At 58.6% G+C, this 22,958-nt stretch overlaps 1 protein-coding gene across 3 annotated transcripts in view; it reads right to left on the reverse strand.

Annotated features, from left to right (window-relative positions):
* The window catches only part of ADGRL1 (adhesion G protein-coupled receptor L1), a 47,903-nt gene that overhangs the window by 11,740 nt on the left and 13,205 nt on the right, over nucleotides 1-22,958 (reverse strand). For 2 of the 3 annotated variants that reach the window (XM_089905406.1, XM_022558834.3), the window contains exons 2-8: nucleotides 18,942-19,105; nucleotides 14,746-14,959; nucleotides 10,674-10,783; nucleotides 2,566-3,366; nucleotides 1,401-1,715; nucleotides 533-636; nucleotides 64-249 (exon numbers count right to left, since the gene is read on the reverse strand). In XM_089905406.1, the coding sequence (XP_089761532.1) occupies nucleotides 64-249; nucleotides 533-636; nucleotides 1,401-1,715; nucleotides 2,566-3,366; nucleotides 10,674-10,783; nucleotides 14,746-14,959; nucleotides 18,942-19,011 (1,800 nt within the window). In that variant the 5' untranslated portion in view covers nucleotides 19,012-19,105. Of the gene's footprint in view, nucleotides 1-63; nucleotides 250-532; nucleotides 637-1,400; nucleotides 1,716-2,565; nucleotides 3,367-3,934; nucleotides 4,475-10,673; nucleotides 10,784-14,745; nucleotides 14,960-18,941; nucleotides 19,106-22,958 lie in introns of those variants that run through there. The other variant, XM_089905408.1, reaches the window with a different exon arrangement.

The raw sequence follows: 22,958 nt of genomic DNA on the forward strand, positions 1-22,958 counted from the left end.
AGCTATCTCCTAAGTTCCCAGGGCAGTGCCCCCTGCCCTGCTGGCCCTGCTGCCAGGCTCTACCTTGTTGTAGTTCTTGCCAGCTGACTCGCGCTCGATGGGCCGCAGGGCCTGCAGCTGGGCATCCAGGATGTCCAGCAGTTGCTCCATCAGCTTCACAGAGGAGGACACATCACCCGCATAGATGGAGCCCCGGGTGTGGCGGGCCAGCTCGCTGGCAATGTTGGCTGCGTTCTCCCCGCTCTTGATCTGTGTGAGGCGGGAGTGGGATGCCCCGGCTCTGTCAGGGACCGTTTTGCTTCCCTCTTCACGCGCCCAGCCTGCTCAGCCCCTCTCATCCCTCTCTCTGCTGCCCCTTCTCCGTCTGCCTTCTCCCTCCCCATCTATCTCTGCTCCCTCTGCAGGCCAGGGAATGGACCCCTGCTTGTCTCCCCAGTTGTTCCATTGCCCCCACTGTGCCCTGTGCCCGGGCACCCAGGGCCTGCTGTGTGAGCACGTGCGCCTGACTGGGAGGGGCAGCTTCTGCTGGTACCTTCTGGGCCACCTGGTTGACCCAGGGGGAGGTGCAGTTGCTGAGGTCAGGGCCCCGGGGGTTCCAGAGCCCCAGGGCTGGTAGACACTGGAAGGAGGCAATTCCTGTAGGGACAGACACACAGGAACAGAGAAGGGAGCCACAGGGAAGGAGAGAAGGATGGGCCAAAGCAGGGAGAAAGGAGATGACAGAGAGAGGGGGACGAGTGGGTGAGGAGAGAGGTGAGGGGAACACGGAAGACCAGACATGAAGCAGGTCGGACAGTCAAGAGAGGTGTCACTCTGAGGTGACATAAGCCACTCCTTCTTCCCCTAAACCCTCCCTCTGGGCTCCTCTTCCGTCTTTGCCTACCACAGTTGGAGCCTTCTAGCAAAGCTCGCCTTGGAAGCCCCCCCGCCCCCCGAAGCCTCTTCTGACCCTCCCCTTGGGATCCCTAGAGCATGCGGTCTGGCTCCACCCTCTCTGGCACTTCAGCTGCTATGTCCTGTCACCAGCTGCTCCCGGGCCTGTTCCATTTCAGTCTGAAGCCAGGACTCAAGTTACCTCCCGTGGGCTCCCTGCAGGGTCCACCCAGCGCTTTGCACGTGGCGGGTGCTTAGTATTGCAGGAGGGGACGGGGGCCGAGGCGTGGGGCACTAACTGAGCTGCTGCTGTGTCCTGGGAGCTCTGCTGGGCTCTGGGGACACAGCTGCAGACATCAGGCGTGACCCCTGCATGAAACCCACACTCTGCCAGGGGAGATGGACAGGTAAGTGCATCTATGTTGAGCTGAGTTAAGGGCATGTCCCCTGTCCCTTCCCTGGCCAGACCCAGCAGTGGCCATTCCCCGAGCCAGCTGCAGCGGAGGTAACCTCGGCTCTGCACTCACCTCGAGTCCCCTTGGGGCAGGGCCTCTCCACCAGCATGCCCTGCTGGGTGGCCGGCCACTGGACCCGCCGCACCTCTCGAGGTTCACAGAAGAGTTCCGGGGACACGTGCAGATTGGGGGCGGGGGGCCGCCGGGTGCTGGGGGCGGGGGCAGTGGCTGGAGGTAGGTCAGGTCCCAGCTGGTTGATGGCACCCACGGGGTGCGTGGTGAGGGGCGCCCGGCGGAGTGGGGTGGTGGCCGCAGGCGAGGCTGTGCTGGTCAGGGGTGTGGGCCGGGCCGTGGTGGTCGTGCTGAGGGGTGGCGAAGTGGCTGGGCCTGGAAGGGAGAGGGGATATGAGATGGGGTTACCCCCACGCTTCAGGCCTATTGAAAGATATCCTGGTCCCCACTAGGTCTGGGAGAGCTCCCCTGGCCCCTGTCTGCCCACAGAGGTCCCTCGTACCCCTGGGACCATCTGAAGCATTGGAAGGTGGCAAAAATTCACTCATTTGTACTTTGAAGTCTGAGAGAGCAACCACAGAAGACGGGCCAGGAAGGAGGTGTCTGGAGGCTGTTGTACGCAGCCACCTCCCATCCTCATTCCACTCTTACTCTGGTCTCTCTGACCTGGCCACGTCCCTTCCCTCTGGGGGCCTCCGCTCCTCCTTTTGGATTAGATGGGACTCCCTGGAGCCGTGGGGCTGCTCAGAGCTGCTTTGGGGCAGCTGAGGGGGCAGAATGAGACTGTGGAGGGGCCCCCAATCCTGGCCAACATCGGCGGCTCGGCTTTGCTGTTTTACCAATACTGGGCTTCCACCCAAGATTTTGGTTGAAGAGGTTCCAGGGCTCAAAATGCACAGGCCTCTAGGAGACATAGCGCAGCTTGGTTAGGAGCCCAGAGTCCTTGGTCCAGATCCTCAAATGAGCAAGCTAATCCCATACTCACCCAGTGCTTGGGTTTCCTCATCTGTAAAACGGGGCAATAATAAGCCCCGTCTCCTAGGCTGCGAGGGTCAGAGGAGTTAATTGCGTGCTTAGAACAGCCTCTGTCACATTGCCATGTCACACTGCCATTGCCTCCAGGGCTCCCCCGAACCCACCTCCAGGCCCCCTAAGATGTCACAGAGTGCACCCCCCGACCCTGGGACCTAGGGGGCGTTTGGGAGCGAACTTGAGCTGTCCTCACCAGCACTGGGGTCGGGTGGCCCGAACTCCAGGCTATAGCGCACCACGAAATAGTTGTTCCAGACATACAGCTGGTTGTCACGAGGGTTATAGTCAACGGAAGAGACGAACTGGTAGGGGTTGGGGAAGGCCAGGCTGACGGGCTCCTCGCGGTTGGCGTTGGTGTTGAAGGCGTAGTCCACGCGGTTGCCGGCCGCCTCGCTGTCGTCATCCACGTACACGGAACGCAGCACGTAGAGGACACCGCACACCATGAAGGCGTTGGACGCCGAGCGCTTGTCGTAGCCGGTCTCCCACGTGCCCTCGAAGCGCAGCGTGTAGGGGTTGAGCTGGCTCACCACCAGCCGCCCGTTGTTGCCCTCGGTGGCGTAGATGACCCACAGCCCGTTCTCGTCCACGGCCAGGTCGATGTCGGTCTTGCCCCCCCAGCGGTAGGGCGAGGTATCGTGGTAATTGGCCGTGTTGATGACCGTCTCCCCGCTCTTGATGCGCGTGCGCAGGTCGTACTTGACGATGTTGCGCGTGCGCTCCTTGTTGTAGAAGACGGCGCCATCATAGACCACGAAGCCAGTGCCATCCACACGGTTGGGCAGGCGGTAGGTGGTGGTGTGGCGCGCCGCCACGTAGTCCTCCCACGAGGCGTACTCGGTCAGCGTGTCCGTGCGGTAGGGGATCCAGGGCATGACGTAGATGCGGTCACCCGCCTGCAGTGGGTCCTTGCACCATGCGCCAGACTGGTGCTCCGACTCGTGTGTCGAGGTGGGGTCCAGCACCTTCTGCAGAGTCCCTGGGCACACGAAGACTGGGCCAGGTGGGTGGGCGGGGAGGACAAGGGGAGAGGAGCAGGGGCAAAGGAGGGGGAGAGAGAGAGGCAAGTTGGTCACGCGGCCGGGGGGGTGCCAGGCTGTCCCCTCCTGCTGCTGCAGTCACGGTTGCTTGGTAGGGCTGGTGATGGGAAGGGGGTTTCCGGGCTGGGACCCCTGCCCCGCCCAGCTGCCCCTCTCCCTGGAGATGTCAACCCTGGAGGCCATTAAGAGCAGGGTTAGTGGTGGGAGGTAGTGCCCCTCTTTCCTTCCCTGGCTGCTAGAGACCCCACAGGCTGGGGATAAGGGGTTTGGCAAGAGGCATCCCAGAGACGATCTCGTGTGCCTTAAGCAGGAGTGGAAAGATTTCCTCACTGCAGCCACTGGTGGCTTTGAGGTTCCAGGGACTCAGGGCCCTGCCCCTTCGCCATCATCTGTGCCCCTATGGAAGAGCTAGGGGTCCAGGGTCCCATCCTTCACCAACCACACCAGGACACAGATTTTTTTTTTTTTAACTCCATTTTCTTCCTCCTGCAAAAACTGCAAGGCAGAGTGATGTTTCCGTACCCACTGTGGGTGGGTGTCAGGAGCGCACTTCTATTCCAGGGTGGGAGAGGCACCCGAGGTTCCTGATGCAGCCTGTGGCAGCCCCCACCCCCAGTACCCGTGAAATCAGTAGCTGAGGAAGGGTATTCGGAAAAGTCCAGCCCCTCCTGAGGGTGCCCAGCCCTGCCCCCAGCCGGCAGGGTCTCTCATGGGGTTTATTCAGCAGCAGACGCTGACACTGGTGCACAGGGGTGAGGGGGAGAACTCGGGGAGGGAGAGGACTGCCGGGAGAGTTGGGTGGGGGGGGAGGAGAGCTGTGTGGAGGGAAGAGAGACAAGGTGGTGGTGGTGGGGCTCGGCGAGGTCCTGGCTCCAAGGGAGGCACACTGGAGAGCACCTGGGAAGAAAGGGTTAGTGCTGGCGAGGAGAGAGGGGGGTGAGCAGAGAATTCACTCCAAGGCCCGGGCCCGACTGAGGGTCCCTTGGGGGGGCAGTCCCAGGTCCAGCTCAGAAGGGGCAAGGGAGGGAACCAGGTGCTAGGATAAAGACCCAGCCCGCCCCCAGCAGGCCCCGCCCCCCCACCTCCCCTGCCCTGACCCCGATTTACCTGCAACCATCCCCGGCTCGGGAGGAGGGACCAAGGCAGCGCTGATGTCAGAAAGGTGGGGGGCCCCGCCCCACCCCCCCATTCCCTGAAAAGGAGGAAAACCTCAACTGCATCTCGTTGGCCACCAATAGCCTGCCCACCCTTGCCCCGTCACGTCCCAGCGCCGCCTACTCCTAGCCTCCCCTTACTGACCGGGTGGGGGGTCTGGACTTTCAGTGTGGCCAGGCTCCCCTCCTCCTCCTGTAGAGGTGATGTCCCTCCATCCAGGACGGCTGGGGCCCTCCCTCTCACCTCCCTGCTAGCAGAACCCACGGACAGGTCAGGGTGAGAGTTTGTAGTGAATTCTCTGCTCCTGCTTGGTCTGTCACCAAAGCAGCTGGCCCCGAGGGGACAGGGAGGGCTGGGACTTGGTGCCGGCTTGGGGGGCGGGGGCTTGGCCCCAGTGGTTAGAGGGGCTTGGACACTTCTCATTCCCCCACTTCCAGCCTCATTCTTCAGGAGGCTCAGGTGGGTGGGTGCGGAGATCCAGCCCTCCCTTCACAGCAGCAGGGGGACATTTTGACCCAAGGGTCTCCAGGCACAAAGCAGCCAGGAGCATGCCCTGTTTTAGGAGGGGGAGGGGAGCTTGGGGCTCCACCATCTCCCTGTCCCCAATGCCCTGAGGGGTTGGCCTGCACCTTCTGTTCAGCACACTGGCCTCTGCCCTTTTCCCCTGTCCCTGGGTCTCCCCTCTCCCCCAAGCTAGGTCCCCCGCCAGCTTTGTGACGACTGAGCAGATGTGCTTGTGTGTGTGTGGGGGGGGGAGGGGGGGGGCAGTGGGAGGTCTCAGAGCCTAGCCTGGTCGGCAGGGCATGGCGGAGGAAAACGTGGTTAGAGGTTACCCTGGGGAAGGGGGAGAAGATGAGGAAGGGTCTGCCTGGGGCCTCTGCCAGCAAGGACACCTCCCCAGCACCAAGCTCCCAATACCTCCTCTGCCCTCCAGCCTCCTCCCACCCGCCCTTTGAAGAGAAAAGATCCCAGGCTGCCGTATCCAAACCACCACCGGGCCTGCAAGAAGAGTGTCTGGTGCTGGGTGGGAGAGAGACTCCAGGAGAAAGAGAGGGAGAGAGTGGAGGGGTGCAGTGAGGGGCAGGGCGGTGGGCTGGTTGCCCAGGCCTCTGTGAGATGGGGGAAGGGACAAGGGGGAGGGGAGCAGCTCGGAGGGACCCCGCCCCACCTCCCTCAAAGGGGATGCTCCACTGACCACCGTAATTTCAAGGCAGAAGTGATCCTGAAAGGTCATCCCCTCCATCCGTGGCCCCTGCTGCCTGCCTCAGAGCTGCAAATTTCCCAAAACTTTCAGGGGAGGAAGTGACCATCCCCAAGAGCCCAGGCCTGCAGCTGCAGCCCTGCCCGACTCCACTAACGGACAGCTCTGCCCCCTATGGAGTTCTACCCAGCCCCCGCTGGAGGTTTCACCCGCAAGAAATTATGGTGCTCGTGGAAGTCCCCAGACCCAGCCTATACCTCCCCCGCCCCTCTCCCTGTTCCTCTAACCACAACAGCCCAGAAGAAACCCTGACTGCAGCTTCGCAAGTATTTCAGAACCAGAGAAAATGCTCCCCCGCCCCTCACTCCCCCAACCTTGAGGCCCGCCCCCACCCCCTCGTCCCGATTTGGCAGGCTGCCCTCCCCGGGCTGGGGACAGCTTATACCCCTCCCCAGGGCTGGGCCCCCCGCTGGTGGAGGACAGGGGTTGGGACTGGGGGAAACTGGTACTCCATGCTCCAAAACAGCTCTGGGCCTTGGAAACGCCAAACCAGAAGGAACTGAAGCTGCCAGGAGCCAGAGAGAGAGAGAGAGAGAGAGAGAGGAAGAGAGAGGAGGAATCTGCTCCCCAAAAGGAAAACAAAGGTGTCCCCTCCACCCTGCCTCCCCCGAACCCCGACACATGTTACAAAAGCGGGGGGCAGGAGGAAGAGAGGAGAGAGACGGCTCACCCGGTGCCCTTCACCCCTGGTCGGGAGCCAGGGAAGGGGGTCCCTCCCTCCCCACCCGCCCTGGATGCTTACACACTTCTCCTGAAGGAGGCAAAATAAGTATGAGAGAAGGCCAGGTCCCCCCCGGCCCCGCAAGGGCCAGGGACTAGGAAGGTGGGCCGGGGGGGTGGGGAGGCTTGGGGGGAGAGAGAGAGAGAGAGAGAGGGAGGGAGAGAGAGAGAGAGAGAGAGGGAGAGAAGGGCAGAGAGAGAGACGGAAGATCCTGCCCAGGCTCAGAGAGGAGCTTCCTCAGGTGTCTGGAGGGTGGAGTCACCCGGCTGCACCAGGGCTTGCCCCACCAGGGGGACACTGGGGTGGGGAATAGCGACTGGACCAAGTTTGGGGTGGGGGGAGAAGAAGGGGCCGGAGGGGAGGGTGGGTCACATAAGTATGGTGCAGGTAAAACAAAGTCTGAGTTAGGGGTTAGCATTGGTAACAGTGCGTTTACCTTTCTGCTCCACTTCTACTTTAAGCATCGGAAGAGAGAGAGAAAACAAATTGAAAAAAAAAATGTGCAAGAAAAAAAGAGAAAAAAAAAAGATTAAATTGCTTTCGTTTCTTTTCTGGCAACACGCCCCCTTTTCCTTTCTTTCCTCACTCCTGGTTCCCCAACCCCGAAGGTAGCATCAGCCCCCGCCCCCAAGTCCTTTCCTTCAGGGAGGGTGTCAGGGAGACAGTCACAGGGAGGGGAGACACATGGGAGGACAGAGACCAAGAGAGATGAGGGGTGGGGGGGGGAGGGGGGTGTACAGGCAGGCATGGGGGCAGAGCCCTCAGATGGGAAGGGGAACCCTCAGTGCAGTGGGGACTGGGGAGGGGAGCCCCAGCTGGGAGGCGGCTCCGCTTAGGGGGGCACCAGGCAGGGATGGTGGGGAGGGTGAAGGAATTACTTAGATCCCCTTCAGCCCGGCCTGCTGCCCTCCTGCTAGAACCAGGGGCCCAGGGGAGGGGGTTCAGTGCCTCCTGGGGCCTAGTAGCCTCACGAGAGAGAACACATTGGACTCCTTCCCCTTCTGTGCTGGCCTTGCAAGACTCCAGCTGCGTTTCCCCAAACCCTCAGAACCCCAAACAAGCCAACACACAGAGAGGGTGGCAGCATCAGACACAGAATGACGGAGAAGCAGACAGGCAGAGCCCCCTGGGCCTCAAAGAGCCCGGTGGGGGAGACAGAGGCAGAGAGGGAAGAGGTTGGGGTGGGGGGACATCACAGATGGGGCAGGACAGCAGGTGGGGCACAGACACGCTCCCACACTCCCCGGGGCAAGCCCGAGGCTCAGTTTCTCTGCCCAGCTCCCCCCTGGGGGCCCAGGAGCCGGGAGCTCCCCAGCCCGCTGTTGGGATGGGCGGGCGGCACCTGGGGGAGGAAGGGGGCATGGTTAGACTGTGCTCAGCTGCAAGGCAAATCCAGTGTTAGTCGGGCCTGTGCGGTGTGTGTGTGTGGCAGGGAGCCCTGCACACCCACTGCTCCCTTCCCACGGTAGCCCCTGCACCCACCCCTGACCAGCACTGGGGTCACCCCAGCTTCTGAAGCCCAGGGCAAGATGGCTGCCCAGGGCACTCCCCCTCCAGGCTCTGTGTCCCTGACCCCTTAGGAACCTCTGACCAGGGCCTCGCTCTCCTGCCACCTCTCTGGAGGAGCAGTGTTTGGCTCCCTTCCCAGCGCCTCATCCAGGGCCTGGTACGCAGGAGGTGCTCAGAGAAACTCTGGGGGATAAGTGAGTGCCCGGCTTCCCTGTTCTGCGGCGTGGCTTCCATCACCCTTGTAACACCAGCCCTCTTCTTCTGGGACCGGGAGTTAGCTCAGCCCCCCCAAGACACATCCTTCATGTCTGTGACTACGAGTGCGTGTATGCGTGTGTGCCCCTGCCTCTCCCAGGGCTCAGGCTAGCTCTCTCCCATGAGGCTGGGGGCTGCCCATCCCCTGAGCCCTCCTGCTCTCTGAGGGTCATGCCCTCCCACCCACACTTGGAGGTTTGGCTCCAGGAGGTCTCTAAGCCCCTCTCCTCCCCACACCCTCTAACTTTTTTCCTGCTCCTTTCCCTGCACGGTATCCACTTTGGATGCCACTTGGATCAGGGGATTTTTTTTTTTCCCTGCCCTTTATCTTACCTGCCTCAGGAGAAATTGGGTTTGTCATCTGTTGTTAGTTTTATTTTTGATTACCGATAGCAATTATAATAATTGGTAAAAATCATGAGGAGTCACAAGAAAAGCAACAACTACCGAGTGCCCAGCGCTTACTCCGTGCCGGGAACCGTGCTAAGCACCTCTCGGGCAGCCTTTCGAGAACCCTGTCTATAGAGGGGGAAAGAGGACCAGTGAAGTGAAGCAACACGGCTGAGGCTACCTGGCTATCAAAAGCAGGCACCGTTTCCCTCACACCTATGGCTGACGGTGCACAAGGAGCTTTTACCCACGTTCTCTGTACTCCGGGCAACACCTCAGGGAAGGTGTTTGATTCCCCTCCCACCATTAAAGAGGAAGGTGTAGGTTCAGCTGGATCGAAAGGGCACCCAAACCATTACTGAGCACATCCTGAACCAGGCTTGGGCCTGGGCGCTGGGGGGGTGAAGATGAGGCCTCTACCCTGGAGGAGTTTACATCCAGCACTCTGTCACCGGGAGCAGCCCCTGCGGCCAGCCCTGGGTTAGGCGCTTCGCACACATGATCTCCTGGACTTTCGCCTCCTTCTGCAGCGGCCCAGAGAAATTAAGTCATTTGCTCAAGTTTCAGAGCCAGAAAACCCAAGGGCCGGGGCCGAGCCTCGAACCCAGCCTGATTTCCCCACTGTGCTACACTCCCCAACTCCTGCCCGTCTTCCCTGCTGCCCCAGCCATGGGGCTGGGCGGTGTCCCCAGTGCTGTGGGGAGGCTTCAAGGATCAGATGGGCGTCCCTCTCAGGCAGTGGCTGGAGGCCTTGGTCGCTGAAAGGAAAGGGTGAGGAGTAAAAGAAGAAGGTTATGGAAGCACATAAGCTGTCCCGTCTCCCCCAGCACGTCTGCAGTCACCTGCGAGGAGAAATCAAAGGTTGGGGGGAGGGGGGAAGGCTGGGGTGGGAGGGGAGAGGAGGGAGAGTCACAGGGCCTGCTGCGCCCCCGCCCCTACCCCCTCACACTCAGACACCCTGGTGGCCCTGCCTCCTCCCGCCTCTGCCCGGAGGCCCTACCTCCAGGTTGCCTACATGAAGCTGGGGGTGCAGGGGAGGGGATGGATGATGGGGGAAAGGGAGGGAAGAGTAAGGGCTGGAAAGAAGGGCCACGTTAAGGGTGGGGTGCTGAGGAGGAGAGACCCTGTCATTGTTTGCTCCCCTTGGCCAGGTGCAAGAATGGCAGGCCCCTGGCTCCCCAGATCACCTTCCTCAGGCTTCCTGGTGCCACCCTCAGTCCAACATGGTGGCACTTCCTTTGCAGACAGGAAGTACTACTGTGGTAACGGGCAAACAAACCAAGAGTTAGGAATCTGTGGAAGATGCCCCTAGCCCTTCACACCTGATCTGCCACCAGGCCTCAGAGGGTGGTCTGCCTCTGTATGAGTACAGAGTCCAGCTTCCAGGACTGGGAAGGGGCAGGACTGGGGGCACGTGAGGGGTGAGGGGGACAAGAGAAAGGAAAGGGAACTCAGAGAAAGGGGGGTGAATGAGAGGGGAGAGCAGGTGTGTAAGAGGGGGTCACGAAGGGAAGGGGTGAGAGAAGAGGAGGGAGGCAGAGGAATTAGAGGGCAGCGAGGTCGAGGTCCAGGGAGAGGAGAGGAGAGATATAAGTGTGCCAAGTGGAGTACATGGGTGTGGCCTTGGAGTGTTTAAATAAGCCCAAGGGCATGTGAAGAAGCAGGGTGAGCAGGCCAGAGTAACAAGAGTTGGAGAAGGTGCCCAGTGGATGGGGACAGAGTCTATGAGGGTGGGGGTGTGGGTGGGGCAGACACCAGTGTGGACAAGGGTGTCTGGGTGAAGAGAATGTGTGAGGGAGGGAGCAGGCCCAGCTGTCCCCCGTGTGCCTGGCCCCGACTTGGCCCTGTGTGTGTGTGTGTGTGTGTGTGTGTGTGTGTGTGTGCGCGCGCGCGTGCTCAAGGTGTCTCCTCCTCACTCACTTCTGGAAGGGGGAAGGGCCCGCGTCCGCATGAGGAACAAGATGACTCACTGTAGGGGACACAGTCGTACTGCACCTCCAGGTACTTGTAGGTCCCGGGACAGGGATCGGGAAAGGCGTCGGAGCCAGCGACCACCACGCACTGGGTGCGGTTGTTACACCTGTGGAGGAGAGACGGGGAGCTGGCAAAAGACAGGCCTGGAACTGGGGGGGGTGGGGCAGGGTCAGGAGAGGAATGGACAACCCCAGATTGGGAAGGAACTGTGGAGACCACACCAGGGACCTTGTGTGGGCATTGTTTTCTGTTTCCTGCCTGCTCTCTCCTACCAGATAGGATTCTTCTATTTCTAAGCCCTGGCATGGCATGAAGCTTAGGGCTGGGCCAGAGGGGTGGCCCCATAAACTGCTCCCCCAGCCACACTTCATCACTTTCATCCTGAGTGTCACCAGTGCCATTATGTCCTTTTTTTTGTTTTTTCTTCCTATATTGACCATAAAGCCCCCACTTTGTTCACAGAAGAGTAAGATGTGAAGCCATACACGCAAGGTGGTGTCTTTGCAAAGATGCTGTTAATGAAATGCTCACAGTGTTTGCCTGTGTCCACCTCAGACCATGTCTTGACATGTCCTACCCTTTGGACAGCGCTGCTGTGAGGCTCTGCAGTCAGGACAGGGGCAGAATCTTCACCTCATGCTGAAGCCATCCTTGGTTCCCCATGGGGAACACCCCCGAGTCCCTGTCAACTTCTCAGGAGGCTGGCTACCATGTAACAGGAGGCCTAGTTAATGACAACAAAAGATGTTTCTTGCTGTCTGTTCCCACGGTCAAGGTCTCCGTTTCCCTGGAGCAGGCCAAGTCTTGGCTGGGCAGAACGGTGACTTGACTGTGGGTGTGTTCAAGTGGTTTGGGGGAGCTTCCCGACAGGTACAGGGCAGAGGGGGCTCCTGTGTCTTCCCTTCAATCCTGCCCTTAACCAATGAGTGCTTAACTCATGAGGATCTGCTTATACCCACCCACCTCAACCCCCTTCTTTAAAAATATAACACTGACCTCATAAGGTTAAACAGAGACTTAGTTACCTATGACCCAGAGAACTAGTTATATTCCCCAAAGTGCTTTCACCTGCTGTAACACTGCAGGTGTATTCCTGTACGAATTCTTGTATGCGAATGTTCATAGCAGCATCATTTACACAATCACCAAAAAGGTGGAGACAACCCATCGACACATGAGTGGATAGACAAAACACGGTACATCCATACAATAGAATATTATTCAGCCGTAAAAAGGAAGGAAGCTCTAATACACACTACAATGTGGACGAGCCTTGAAAACATCACGCTCAGTGAAAGAAGCCAGCCACAGAAGCCACGTGTTTTACGGTTCTATTTATATGAAATGTCCGAAACAGGCAGATCCAGAGACGGAAAGTAGATTAGGGTTGCCAGGAACTCGGGGGAGGGTGGGGAATGGGGAGTGACTGCTAAGGGCGACGGAGTTTCCTTTTGAGGTGATGAAAATGTTCTGGAACTAGATGGAGGCAGAGGTTGCATAGTATTGCGAATGTAATTAACGCCACTGAATTGTTCACTTTAAAATGGTGAATTTTATCTTATGTGGACTTCACCTCCGTTAAAGATGAAAACAAAAAGAAACACACAAAAACGCTGGCTTTCCAGCTGGAGACTGCATGTCCCAGCCTCCCGTGCAGCCGGGAGGAAGTGCCCAGGAGGAAGTGCCCATAACTGAGTTCTGGCCCAGGGGGTGGGAGTAGGGGTGGGGTGGGTTGCAGCGCTGAGACAGAGAGAAGCGGGTGCTGAGGGCCTTTCCAATTCTGATCTTGTTCAGGTCACTGTATTTATCCTGGGGGGGTCTCCGTCAGAGTAGTGGAGCTGGACCCTAACTAATATAAAGAGCCTCCAGGTGTGAAGACAGCGGAGCAGTAGCCTCATCACAATCCCTCAGCCCCCGTGACCACCCTGCTCAGTGTCACCCCTCTAGGACTGAGACCCCACGAGCGTTGGAACTGGGTCAGTCGCTGTGCTAGGTACTTGGGCACATGGCGGAGAACATCACGGACCCTGAGGCCGGTGCTGAGTGAAGTGGGCAGGGAGAATTTGGAGGCAGGAGGTAGGAGGAGAGAGAGGCTGGACTGGGACTGTCCATGCAGGGGTGTCGGGAGACGGGAAGCGGGGAAGGAGGGACAAGATTGCTGGAGGGGAATGGAGGTTTGATTTTTTTCCTTTTTTTTTCTTTTTGCCGCTCTGTGCAGCTTGTGGGATCTTAGTTTCCCGACCAGGGATTGAACCCAGACCCTCGGCAGTGAGAGAGCACAGTCCTAACCCCCGGACCGCCAGAGAATTCCCGGAATGGATGTTCGAGAGAGAAACAGTGGGAGGGAGGGGATGAAGCGGTTCTGGCCTGGCCCACCCACCTGATCACGCCAGTCTCCTGCCCAAAACTCTCGGGAGGCTTTCAGTGACCCCACCCAGTGACATACTCTAGAATCCCCAAGGAGCTGTAGAGCTGGCCCCAGGCCTCCTTCCCTTTTCCAGTTTTATGCTCAGGATCCTGGAGTGAACCCTGCATTCTCTCAGGCGTTTGGCAAAAATTCAGTGAGCGCCTGTGGTGTATCTGGCTGTGGACACAGCGGTGACAGACAAAACTCCCTTTCCCCGTGGGGCTGACAGCCTAGTGAGGGAAGACGTAAAAAAGACACGATAAAGAGGCGAAATAGCCAATGGGACTGTGAATGGAAGTCAGGACTAGGAAAGAAAGAGAGAACGCAGGGAAGGGGCTGGGAAGTGGCAGGGGCGGGGGCCGGGTTGCTGTGATTTTAGAGGGTGGTCAGGCAGGCCTCGCTGAGAGGTTAGTTAGGTAAAAACAAAAAATCCCTGGGGCTTCCCTGGTGGCGTAGTGGTTGAGAGTCTGCCTGCCGATGCGGGGGACACGGGTTCGTGCCCTGGTCCGGGAAGATCCCACATGCCATGGAGCGGCTGGGCCCGTGAGCCATGGCCGCTGAGCCTGTGCATCCAGAGCCTGTGCTCCGCAACGGGAGAGGCCACAACAGTGAGAGGCCCGCGTACCATAAAAAAATAAAAATTAAAAAAATTAAAAATCCCTGAGTAAGGAGAGGGAGGGGCCATGCGGGTGTTGGGGAACAGCATTCCTGGCAGGGGGAACAGCCAGTGCAAAGGCCCTGAGGGAGCCCTTAGTGGAAGATGCCTAATGGGTGTAAGGAGTGGGCCAGATAACTAAAGCCCAGCGAGTGAGGAGGTGCGTGGAGGAGGTGAGGGCCGGGAGAGGACAGGGCAGAACGTGCAGGGCCTTGGGGGCCTCAGGGGAGGACTTAGGCTTTTGCTCTGAGTGAGGCTGAAGCCAAGGAGAGCTGTGATCTGAGGAGGGACAGGACCTGACTCAGGTGCTCACAAGCACCCTCTGGCTACTATGGGGGGGAACAGACTATAGCAGGCAAGGAGAGGGGGCAGAAGATACTGTAGCAGTCCTGGGGGGCTTGGTGGTGGAAGTGGCGGTCACATCAGGGTATAATTTGAAGGAAGAGCTGACCAGCTCTAGGTGGTGCGGGTGTGAGTGTGAAAGAGGCTTCTGCAGCTTTGCACACATGCACCCCACACTCACACACTTACATACATCAACAGTCTTCACACTCCCTCCCTCACGTTCTCACACACGTTCTCTCTGACACTCACAAGCACATACACTTCTGCCATCTGTGTTCAACTATCACCTCCTCAGGGAAGCCTGACCAGACCTCTGGGCTGTCTGTCAGTTCCCATGACATCTCACTCTGTCCTGCCATGGCTTTTACTCTGCAAGCCCCGACTAATCTCGGGATGAGCTTCTGGAGGCAACGGGCTTGTGGCAGAGGGTACAGGTTGGGGAGGTGACAGGCTGGCAGGGCATGGGCTGGGTCTTATTTGCTGTTTGCATGGGACCCGGCCCCTAGTAATTGCTCAGGAAACATGGGTCGAATGCATAAAAGGAAGACTAAAGGTGAACGGGATGTGCTGGCCAGGGGCACATGGAGGACAGCCACCTTATTGACCCCAGGGACTGCTGCCACCCCATCTCCCAGGAACCCCGCAGGGTGGGGCCCCTCACCTCTGGGACATGATCTTGAAGGCGTCTGGCAGATAGCACTGCACGTTCTCCATCTGGAAAGGGTCAGCGTCGCAGATCTTGTCATCTGTGCGCCCATAGTTGGCGTTCTCCACCATGATGACGTCGCTGCCTGGGCACCGCAGCTCGATGGGGTAGCCTTCACATGCCAGCTCACGGCGCATCAGCCCAAACGGAAGCCCAGCCCGGCTCAGGCCTGCAGGGAGGAGGGGGAGAGAGTCACACCCGGGCCCAGGAAGGGAGGGAAGATCCCCGCCGAAGAGGCGCCACCTCCAGCTTCACTGTATTGGGCTGCGGACTGTATGAACATTAGTTTACTCATCTGTAAAATGGGCTTCTCAGTGTGCCCACCTGTGTAGCAAGGCCATGAACCTGGCCCAAGGAGGGTCTGGCCTTTGCCTTGGCTCCTGGGCGGTGCCCTCTAAGCCCCTGAAGTGTCCTGCTTGAGAAGAGTGTCTTTGTTTACCTGGGGGCCTTGAGCCACGCCAGGCAGCCTGTGCTAACTGTCATGGGTTGAACTGGGTCTTCCCCCTCCCCAAATTCAAATGCTGAAATCAAGCCCTAACCCTCAGTACCTGAGAATGTGGTCGAATTTGGAGATAGCTTCTTCACAGAGGTAATCAGATTAAAATGAGGTCATTAAGGTGGGCCATTAATAGGGCCCTATTGGGTCCTAATCCAATATGAACGGTGTTCTTATAAAAAGAGGAAATTTGGACCTAGAGGCACACACAGAGTGAAGACAATGTGGAGACACAGGGAGAAGATGGCCATCTACAAACCAAGGAGAGGGGCCATGCGGGTGCTGGGGAACAGCATTCCAGGCGGGGGGAACAGCCAGTGCAAAGGCCCTGAGGGAGCCCTTAGTGGAAGATGCCTGATGGGTGTAAGGAGTGGGCCAGGTAACTGAAGCCCAGCGAGTGAGGGAACTGATCCTTCCCTTGTGACCTCCAGAAGGAACCAACCCTGCTGACGCCTTGATCTTGGATGTCTAGCCTCTAGAACTGGGAGGGAATACATTTCTATTGCTTAAGTCTCCCAGTCTGTGGTATTTTGTCACAGCAGCCCCAGCAAACTAGTACACTCACAATGTGGTTTCAGGTAGGCACTTTGGGTCACGCGGTATCAGCTGACCTCTGGAGGGGCTGGAGGCTGAGGTCAGCCATGTCTATGTGACTGAGCCCCAGTAAAGACTCTGGACACCAAGGCTCAGGGGAACTTCCTGGGTTGGCTGGACAACATGCGTGTTGTCACTTATCATTGTCAGGAGAGTTCCTGCTGCCCGTGACTGCACTGGGAGTGGACCGCCAGAACCCCCGTGCATGGAACTTTCCTGGATGGTGCACCATGCACCGCTTCTCTTGGCTGATTTTTCTTTTTTTTTTTGCGGTACGCGGGCCTCTCACCGGTGTGGCCTCTCCCGCTGCGGAGCACAGGCTCCGGACGCTCAGGCTCAGCGGCCATGGCTCACGGGCCCAGCCGCTCCGCGGCATGTGGGATCTTCCCGGACCGGGGCACGAACCCGTGTCCCCTGCATCGGCAGGCGGACTCTCAACCACTGCGCCACCAGGGAAGCCCTCTCTTGGCTGATTTTAATCTGTATCTGTTCACTGTAATAAACTATAACCACGAATATAATGGTGTTTCTGAATTCTGTGAATCCTTCGGGCAAATCATCAAAGCTGGGGGTGGTCTGGGGGACCCCCAAACTCGCAGTTAGTGTCAGAGGTAAGGGTGGCCTGGTGCACTTCCCTAACTTCACATCACCCCATGCAAGGTCCAGAGATGGTGCGGGAGGGAATGCGCTCATGTTCTGGAAGAAACCACAGAGTCTGGCTTTGCCACTTCCCAGCTGACAGGCCAAGTGTGTCCTTTGGACCAGGGCTTCTCCTGGTGTGTCCCAGGAATCAGCAGCATACACGTCATGTTCAGAATGATTCTGACCCAGGCCTGCTGAATCAGAATCTTGGGGATGAAACCAGGAGCCTTTGGATGGATACACCCACCAGTGATTCTGATGCACACTATAGCTTGGACAGCCACTGCTGGAGCCTCACCAGGCCTCAGTTTCTGGATCTGTAAAATGGGCCACCACAGCCCAGGGCTGTACTGGGAGGATTCTGTGCTAGAAAATGTTCTTGAAGGAGGTGCTGTGCATGGTGCTGTGCTCGGTGAGGACGTCACAGGGAGGGGCCTCCTTGCTTTCACCTAGGAAACCTCCCAGGGTTGCCATGACAATGAAAGAACTTGCCACGGGCATGCTCTGCTCTCAGAGGGGTTGCATTGTCACACGTCAGTCTCCATCCCATGCCATTCGGAGACTGAGAGCTGGGACTCAGGAGCCAGATGGCCAGGGTTTGTTTGTTTGTTTATTTTTTGTAGAAATTTATTTATTTATTTTTGGCTGCGTTGGGTCTTCATTGCTGTGCGCGGGATTTCTCTAGTTGCGGTGAGCGGGGGCTACTCTTCGTTGTGGTGCGCAGGCTTCTCGTTGTGGTGGCTTCTCTTGTTGTGGAGCACGGGCCCTAGGTGCGCGGGCTTCAGTAGTTGTGGCGCACGGGCTCAGTAGTTGTGGCACGCGGGCTCTAGAGCGCAGGCTCAGCAGTTGTGGTGCACGGGCTTAGTTGCTCCACGGCATGTGGGATCTTCCCGGACCAGGGCTCGAACCTGTGTCCCCTGCATTGGCAGGCGGATTCTTAACCACTGCGCCACCAGGGAAGTCCCTGGCTGGGGTTTAAATCCCGGCTTGGCCGCTCCCTGGCTGGTGGCCTCGTCCAGTCACTGACCACCTCTGTGCCCCCGTTTCTTTCCCTGAGGAGCCGATAACGCCTATCTCATAGATCCATGCAGAGGGTTGCAGCGCACACGGTACATAGTGAGATGGCAAGCCACTAATTACTATTATCATTAAGATGATTAAGGCAGCTAGCCTCTGTCGGACAGAGTGGGCTCAGTACCATCCATGCCTGCTGGGGCAGCCACCTTCTTGGACACTGGTCCCAGCCAAGCCTTGCAGGGTGTCAGAGAGAAGGGGGGATGCACAGAGTGGCCCTGGGCTCCAATGCGGGGACTGTCACTTGTAGATGAAGAGAAGGCACCAGTGCATGATGGCAGCAGGGCCAAATGGGCCCCTTTTTCAAGATCTAGTGCCTCCAATGCCACCTGGGGGCCCAACGGGGCTGGCAGCTAGGCCCTCGGGGTATTTTGGGGTGAGCTGAGGCCCACTTGCGGGAAAGTTTTACGTGCGTACGTGCGTTCCTCTAGCAACATCTGCTCCCGTAGCTAATTTTGGCCCTTCCTGGGCCCGGGAAGGAGGCCGGGGGTGGAGGGCTGGCTTGGATGGGTCTGGGGGTGGAAGCAGCCCCTCCCAGGCCAGCTGGCGCTGTGGGGCAGGACCTGGATAGGTAGAGAACATGGGTGCTGGGGGAGGGGAGGGTACCAGCTGGCTGGAGCAGTGCCAAGGCCCTGTGACATGGCTGAACAATGCCCCCTTCACCTCTGTGGCTCCCCGGAGGGTGGGGCTGTATGAGGCAGCAATGGGGAGCAGGGTCCGCCATGAGTGCCCTCCAGACAGGGCTGGGAGGGGCAGGCAGGGGGCACACCCAGGGCGAGGGCGAGGCTAGCGGGCCTCCTCTCTTCCCGCCCTGCCCTTGCCCCCGCCTGGGCCCACCATGGGGATTGTAATTGAGTAATCGGTGAGGGTGGGCGGGCAGGCTCGGGGCACTAATTGTGGTGTGTGCAGGATCCCGGGAACGGCATAGGGCCGAGCCGGGTAATTAGTTGTTTTTAAATAAACGTCAGCGGGCATGCTTTAATTAAACCTTCTTCCCAGCGAGAGCCTCGGAGATGTAATCACACTGAGAGAGACACACACAAGACAGAAGAGCATCGGCTCACCAGGAAGGCCTGTCCCGGTCCCGGGAGGCCACATCCCGAATCCCAGGCTCTAGGACCCCTGGTGGGGTGGACCCTGGTGCTCTGGGTTGGGGGGTGAGGGGCTGATCCGGGGACCCCTTGGTGGTGCTAGGGGGCATAATCACCAAGTCTTCCTCTGGCCTGGTTCTGGGTGGTCTGAAGCAGGTACTGTAACGAGTGGTCGGGAGGTATTTCACTGTTTTATCCGCCCTCCTAGCAGGGATTTGGAGGCACGGCCCCTCCCCAGCCCCAGCAGCACCTACCTTGGGTGGCTGAGGTGACCAGGACGGCAGTGACGCAGAGACTCCAGAGCACAGCGGCCAGGCGGGCCATGGTGGCGGCTGGGGAGCGTTCGGGGCTCTCAGTGGCCTGTGCAGGCGGCCTCGCCCCGCATCACCAGGTGGGTACCACGGCCTGGCCCACCAGTCTGGGGAGGACAGGAAGAGTGAGGTAGGGGGCAGCGGCCGACCCCCAGCGGGCCTAGTAGGAGGGGTGTTTGGGCCGGTCCCCTCTCCTCCTGCTGGTGGCTGAGGGCTTCCATCCTGCAGCCCCAAGAGGGGCTGGGCGATGTAACCCGCCCGAGCCAGCCATATCTGACAGAAGCTGCACCCTTGAGCCAGAGGCTGACCCCTTCCAAGGCCTCTGGCTTATACTGCACCCTCCACTCCCACCCCAACAGATGGACCCACCCATCTGGGCATCTTGGACCTCCTGGAAGCACCTCCTGGTGTCTGACAGCCCCCCTCGGGTGGCTGGGGCAACGCTTCACGCTGTCACAGCTATGAAGGGCCCACCTGTACCCAGGCAGGCCTCAGACCCTCCATCACGGAGGAGGAGAGCCCTCTGGAAGCCTCTTCCCCGACCCAAAATCAAGACCCTGCCTGTTTGTCTCCCCTGCCCCAGCTTTCTCACCCAGCACAGCGTCCAGGGTGGGGGACCCAGGCGTCTTGGCCGCAGCTTGCAGCCTCTGGGTCTTGGGCAGGAATCCAGGTCCCCACCCCTGGTCCCCTGCTTCCCGTTTCTCTGGCTCTGGTAGCTAATTAGAATCCAGCTGGCTGGTGCCACAGATCAGGGACCAGGGATGACTGAGTCCCCTCTTTCCTCTCAGGAGAAACCTTCAGGGTAAGCCAGAGACAAGCAGGCAGGGTGAGGGGTGGGTGCAGCCCCTGGGGGGCCAGGGAGGGTGAAGGAGGGGTGGAAGTTGTGTGGCGACCCCTGCAATTCTCTCCAACCCCACCCCGTCTGCCCATCCTCAGGCACAGCGGCTCTGAGGGCACAGAGCCGGGTTCTGACCCACTTCTTCTCCCTCGTGGCCTCTCCTCTTCTCACTGCCTCCGTCTTCCCTGGATCGTCTTGAGACTGGACACCCAGATCTTTACTTTCAGTCCTTTGCTTTATCTACACCCTGGTTCTCCAACATGGCCCCAGCCCAGGGGCACCAGCCTGGCCAGGAACTTGCTAGAAATGCACATTCTCTGAGGAGGGTCAGCACCCCATGCTTTCTTGTTTGTTTGCTTTTTGACCGCGCTGGCGCGGCATGCGGGATCTTAGTTCCCCGAGCAGGGATCGAACCCGTGCCCCCTGAAGTGGAAGTACAGAGTCTTAACCGCTGGACCGACAAGGCCAGGACCTGTGTTTTAACGGGCCCTCCAGTGTGCAAACCCCTGGTCTGTCCTCTCCCACCGTCACCCCAGCCTGTCCTACGGGCTCAACACCACCGACCAGCCAATACTTTCCAAATCCCTTATGTCCAGTTTGGAATCTCTCAAAAGAACCCCGACTACTGTTTCCCCCACACACAAAATGAAAGCCTATCCACCAGTCCAGGTGATTCCCTGTCCCCACCTCTGCTCCAGCCACTCCTGCTATTCCTCAACCACACCAGGTCCTGCCCCAGGGCCTTAGCACTTGTCACTTCCTCTGCGTGTATCTTCTGTCCACCATTTATTCACATGGCCTCTTCCTCTGCTCCCTCACCCCCTTTGGGCCTTCGTTCAAATGTAAATATTTCTCCCTTTTATGGAAGGGTCCCTGCACTGGGCAGTGATATCGTTGAATTGCTTTGTTTTGTTCCTGCTTCTAGAACAGGCCTGACACACAGCAATGAATGTTTGTTGAATGAATCTCAGAACCCAAACCTAGGAATCCTCCTCAATTCCTCACTCCTCTCCTCCCCTCCCCTTCATAAACTCCATCAGCAAGTCCCACGGGCTCTGCCTCCAAAGTATCTCACCGACCTGCCCACTTCTGGCCCTCAGTGCCACCACCAGGACCAAGCCACCATCCTGCTGCATCTGGACGCTTGCCCTGGCCTCCTCCTCCCAGACTCCCTGCCTCCACGCATGCCCTCCACTCAGTGCTAAGGGAACATTTAATGATGTAAATCCGAGTATTAACCTCCCACTCTGCCCTCCCCTGGGGTCTCTGTTCCTCATCAGGGCCTAGAGGCCGCTGGTGACCCAGCAACACCATGCTCTCTAGCCTACCCACTTCCCGTTCCTAGAAGCTCCAGCTTCCTTCCAGCCCGAGCCCTTGCCTGGGCTGCTCCTTTGTCTGGAATGCTCTCCCAGCATCCCCAAACGCCTGCTGGAGCTTTTCACCATTCAGGGCTCAACTTCAAGGTCACCGCAGAAGAGTGACCTACCCTGACCACCCTAACCGCTCCCGCCACCCTCGCTTGTCATCCTTCAGCTCCATTTTTGTTTGTTTGTTTCTTGGCTACGCCGCGCAGCATGCAGGGTCTTAGTTCCCCAACCAGGGATCGAATCCTTACCCCCTGCAATGGAAGCACGGAGTCCTAACCACTGGACCGCCAGGGAATTCCTTAGCCCCATTTTAAATTCACGGCACCTGAAATTACATTCTTGTATAAATTACCTTCCCCACTAGACCATGGGCAACTTGAGGCCAGGGACTCGGCACAGGTTCCCAAGAAAGATTAGGGCAGCTCGCTCATGGGGCAGGACATCCCTCCCTCCAGGCCTGTCTCGTCTCATGTGAAACGGGAAGGTAGTTTCACAGGGCAGCCCTGCAGCCCTGTTCCCCGACCCTGACCCGCAGCAGCTCTCTGCACCCTCCCCAGCGCCCAGCCTTCAGGAAACTCCCCCCTCTACTTCCTCAGCCCACAACTGTCTCTTATCCCGCAACCCTGTCCAGATATGGCCTTTGATGGGTTTTGGTTCATTTCATAGCACTTTACAATTTTACATGGTTTGGGGGGGGCATTCTTCACCACTTCATTTCTCCTGCACCCCATCTTCCAGCCATGGTCAGATGAGGGGGTTGGGGGACTGACCCTAGGCTGATGGCTGCTCCCCTCCCTGACTCTCCCCTAGAGAGTTAAACTGGTTAGCATCTCCTCCCTGGCTCTCCCTTAGGGAGTTAAACTGGTTAGCGTCTGGTTAATGCTGGAGAGGCTGCTGGATGCCAGGCTCTGGGGACAGCGGGCCAATGTGGGTCTGGAGCCCGACCCTGCCATTTCATGCCCCGTGAGCCTGAGCAGGTCCCCCCCCACTCATGCCCCCAGTTCCCTCGAAACCTCGGATCTGCAGGGTTCTGGTAAGGACAACAGTCTACAAACACGGTAGACCGCCAAGGGACCCATCAGAGGGTACTGTCACAGCACAGCGAGAGTCAGGGCACGGGGAGGACCCATCTGAAGGAGGCGGCTCCTCTCCTCCTTCCAGGCTGCACCCCGGGACCCCAGGACCCCAGGCCTCTTGCCCGTCCACACCCCGCCTCAGGGATCCAACCAGCCTCATGGCTTTAGACACCCCCTGTACCGTGACGACTGCCACATCTGAGTCCCAGCCCCGCTTCTCTCCTCATGTCTACACCTCCATCTGGGTCTCCAAGGCATCTGGAGCCTGACCACACTGGACACAGTCCCCCATTTCAGTGCCTGGTCCCCCCGCCCTCCTCCCAGGTCCTTGGGCCAAAACCCCAGGAGTCAAAATCTTGGATTCCTCTTTCCCTCACCCCCACAGCCAGTTCAGGAGTAAGTCCTGGGTCTACATCTCCAGAACACCCTAGCGTCCACCTGTCCATGCATGGCAGCCCCCCTCCAGACCTGGGCATCACCATCTCTACCAAACGGCCCTGACCTCTTCCCAGCAGCCCTCCAGCCCCTCTCACTCCTGCAGCCCAGGCTCCCCCCACCTCCCCTCACCTGCCACTGGCACCCAGAGGGATCTTTAAAAAAATTATGGTATTTTATATATATATATATATATATATATATATGTGTGTGTGTGTGTGTGTGTGTGTGTGTAACATAAAAC

This window comes from Delphinapterus leucas, unplaced genomic scaffold (genome assembly GCF_059928025.1).
Source record: "Delphinapterus leucas isolate spDelLeu-1000000601 "Yukka" unplaced genomic scaffold, BTC_Dleu_Yukka2 spDelLeu_asBTCV2_sq25, whole genome shotgun sequence".
NCBI lineage: Eukaryota > Metazoa > Chordata > Mammalia > Artiodactyla > Monodontidae > Delphinapterus > Delphinapterus leucas.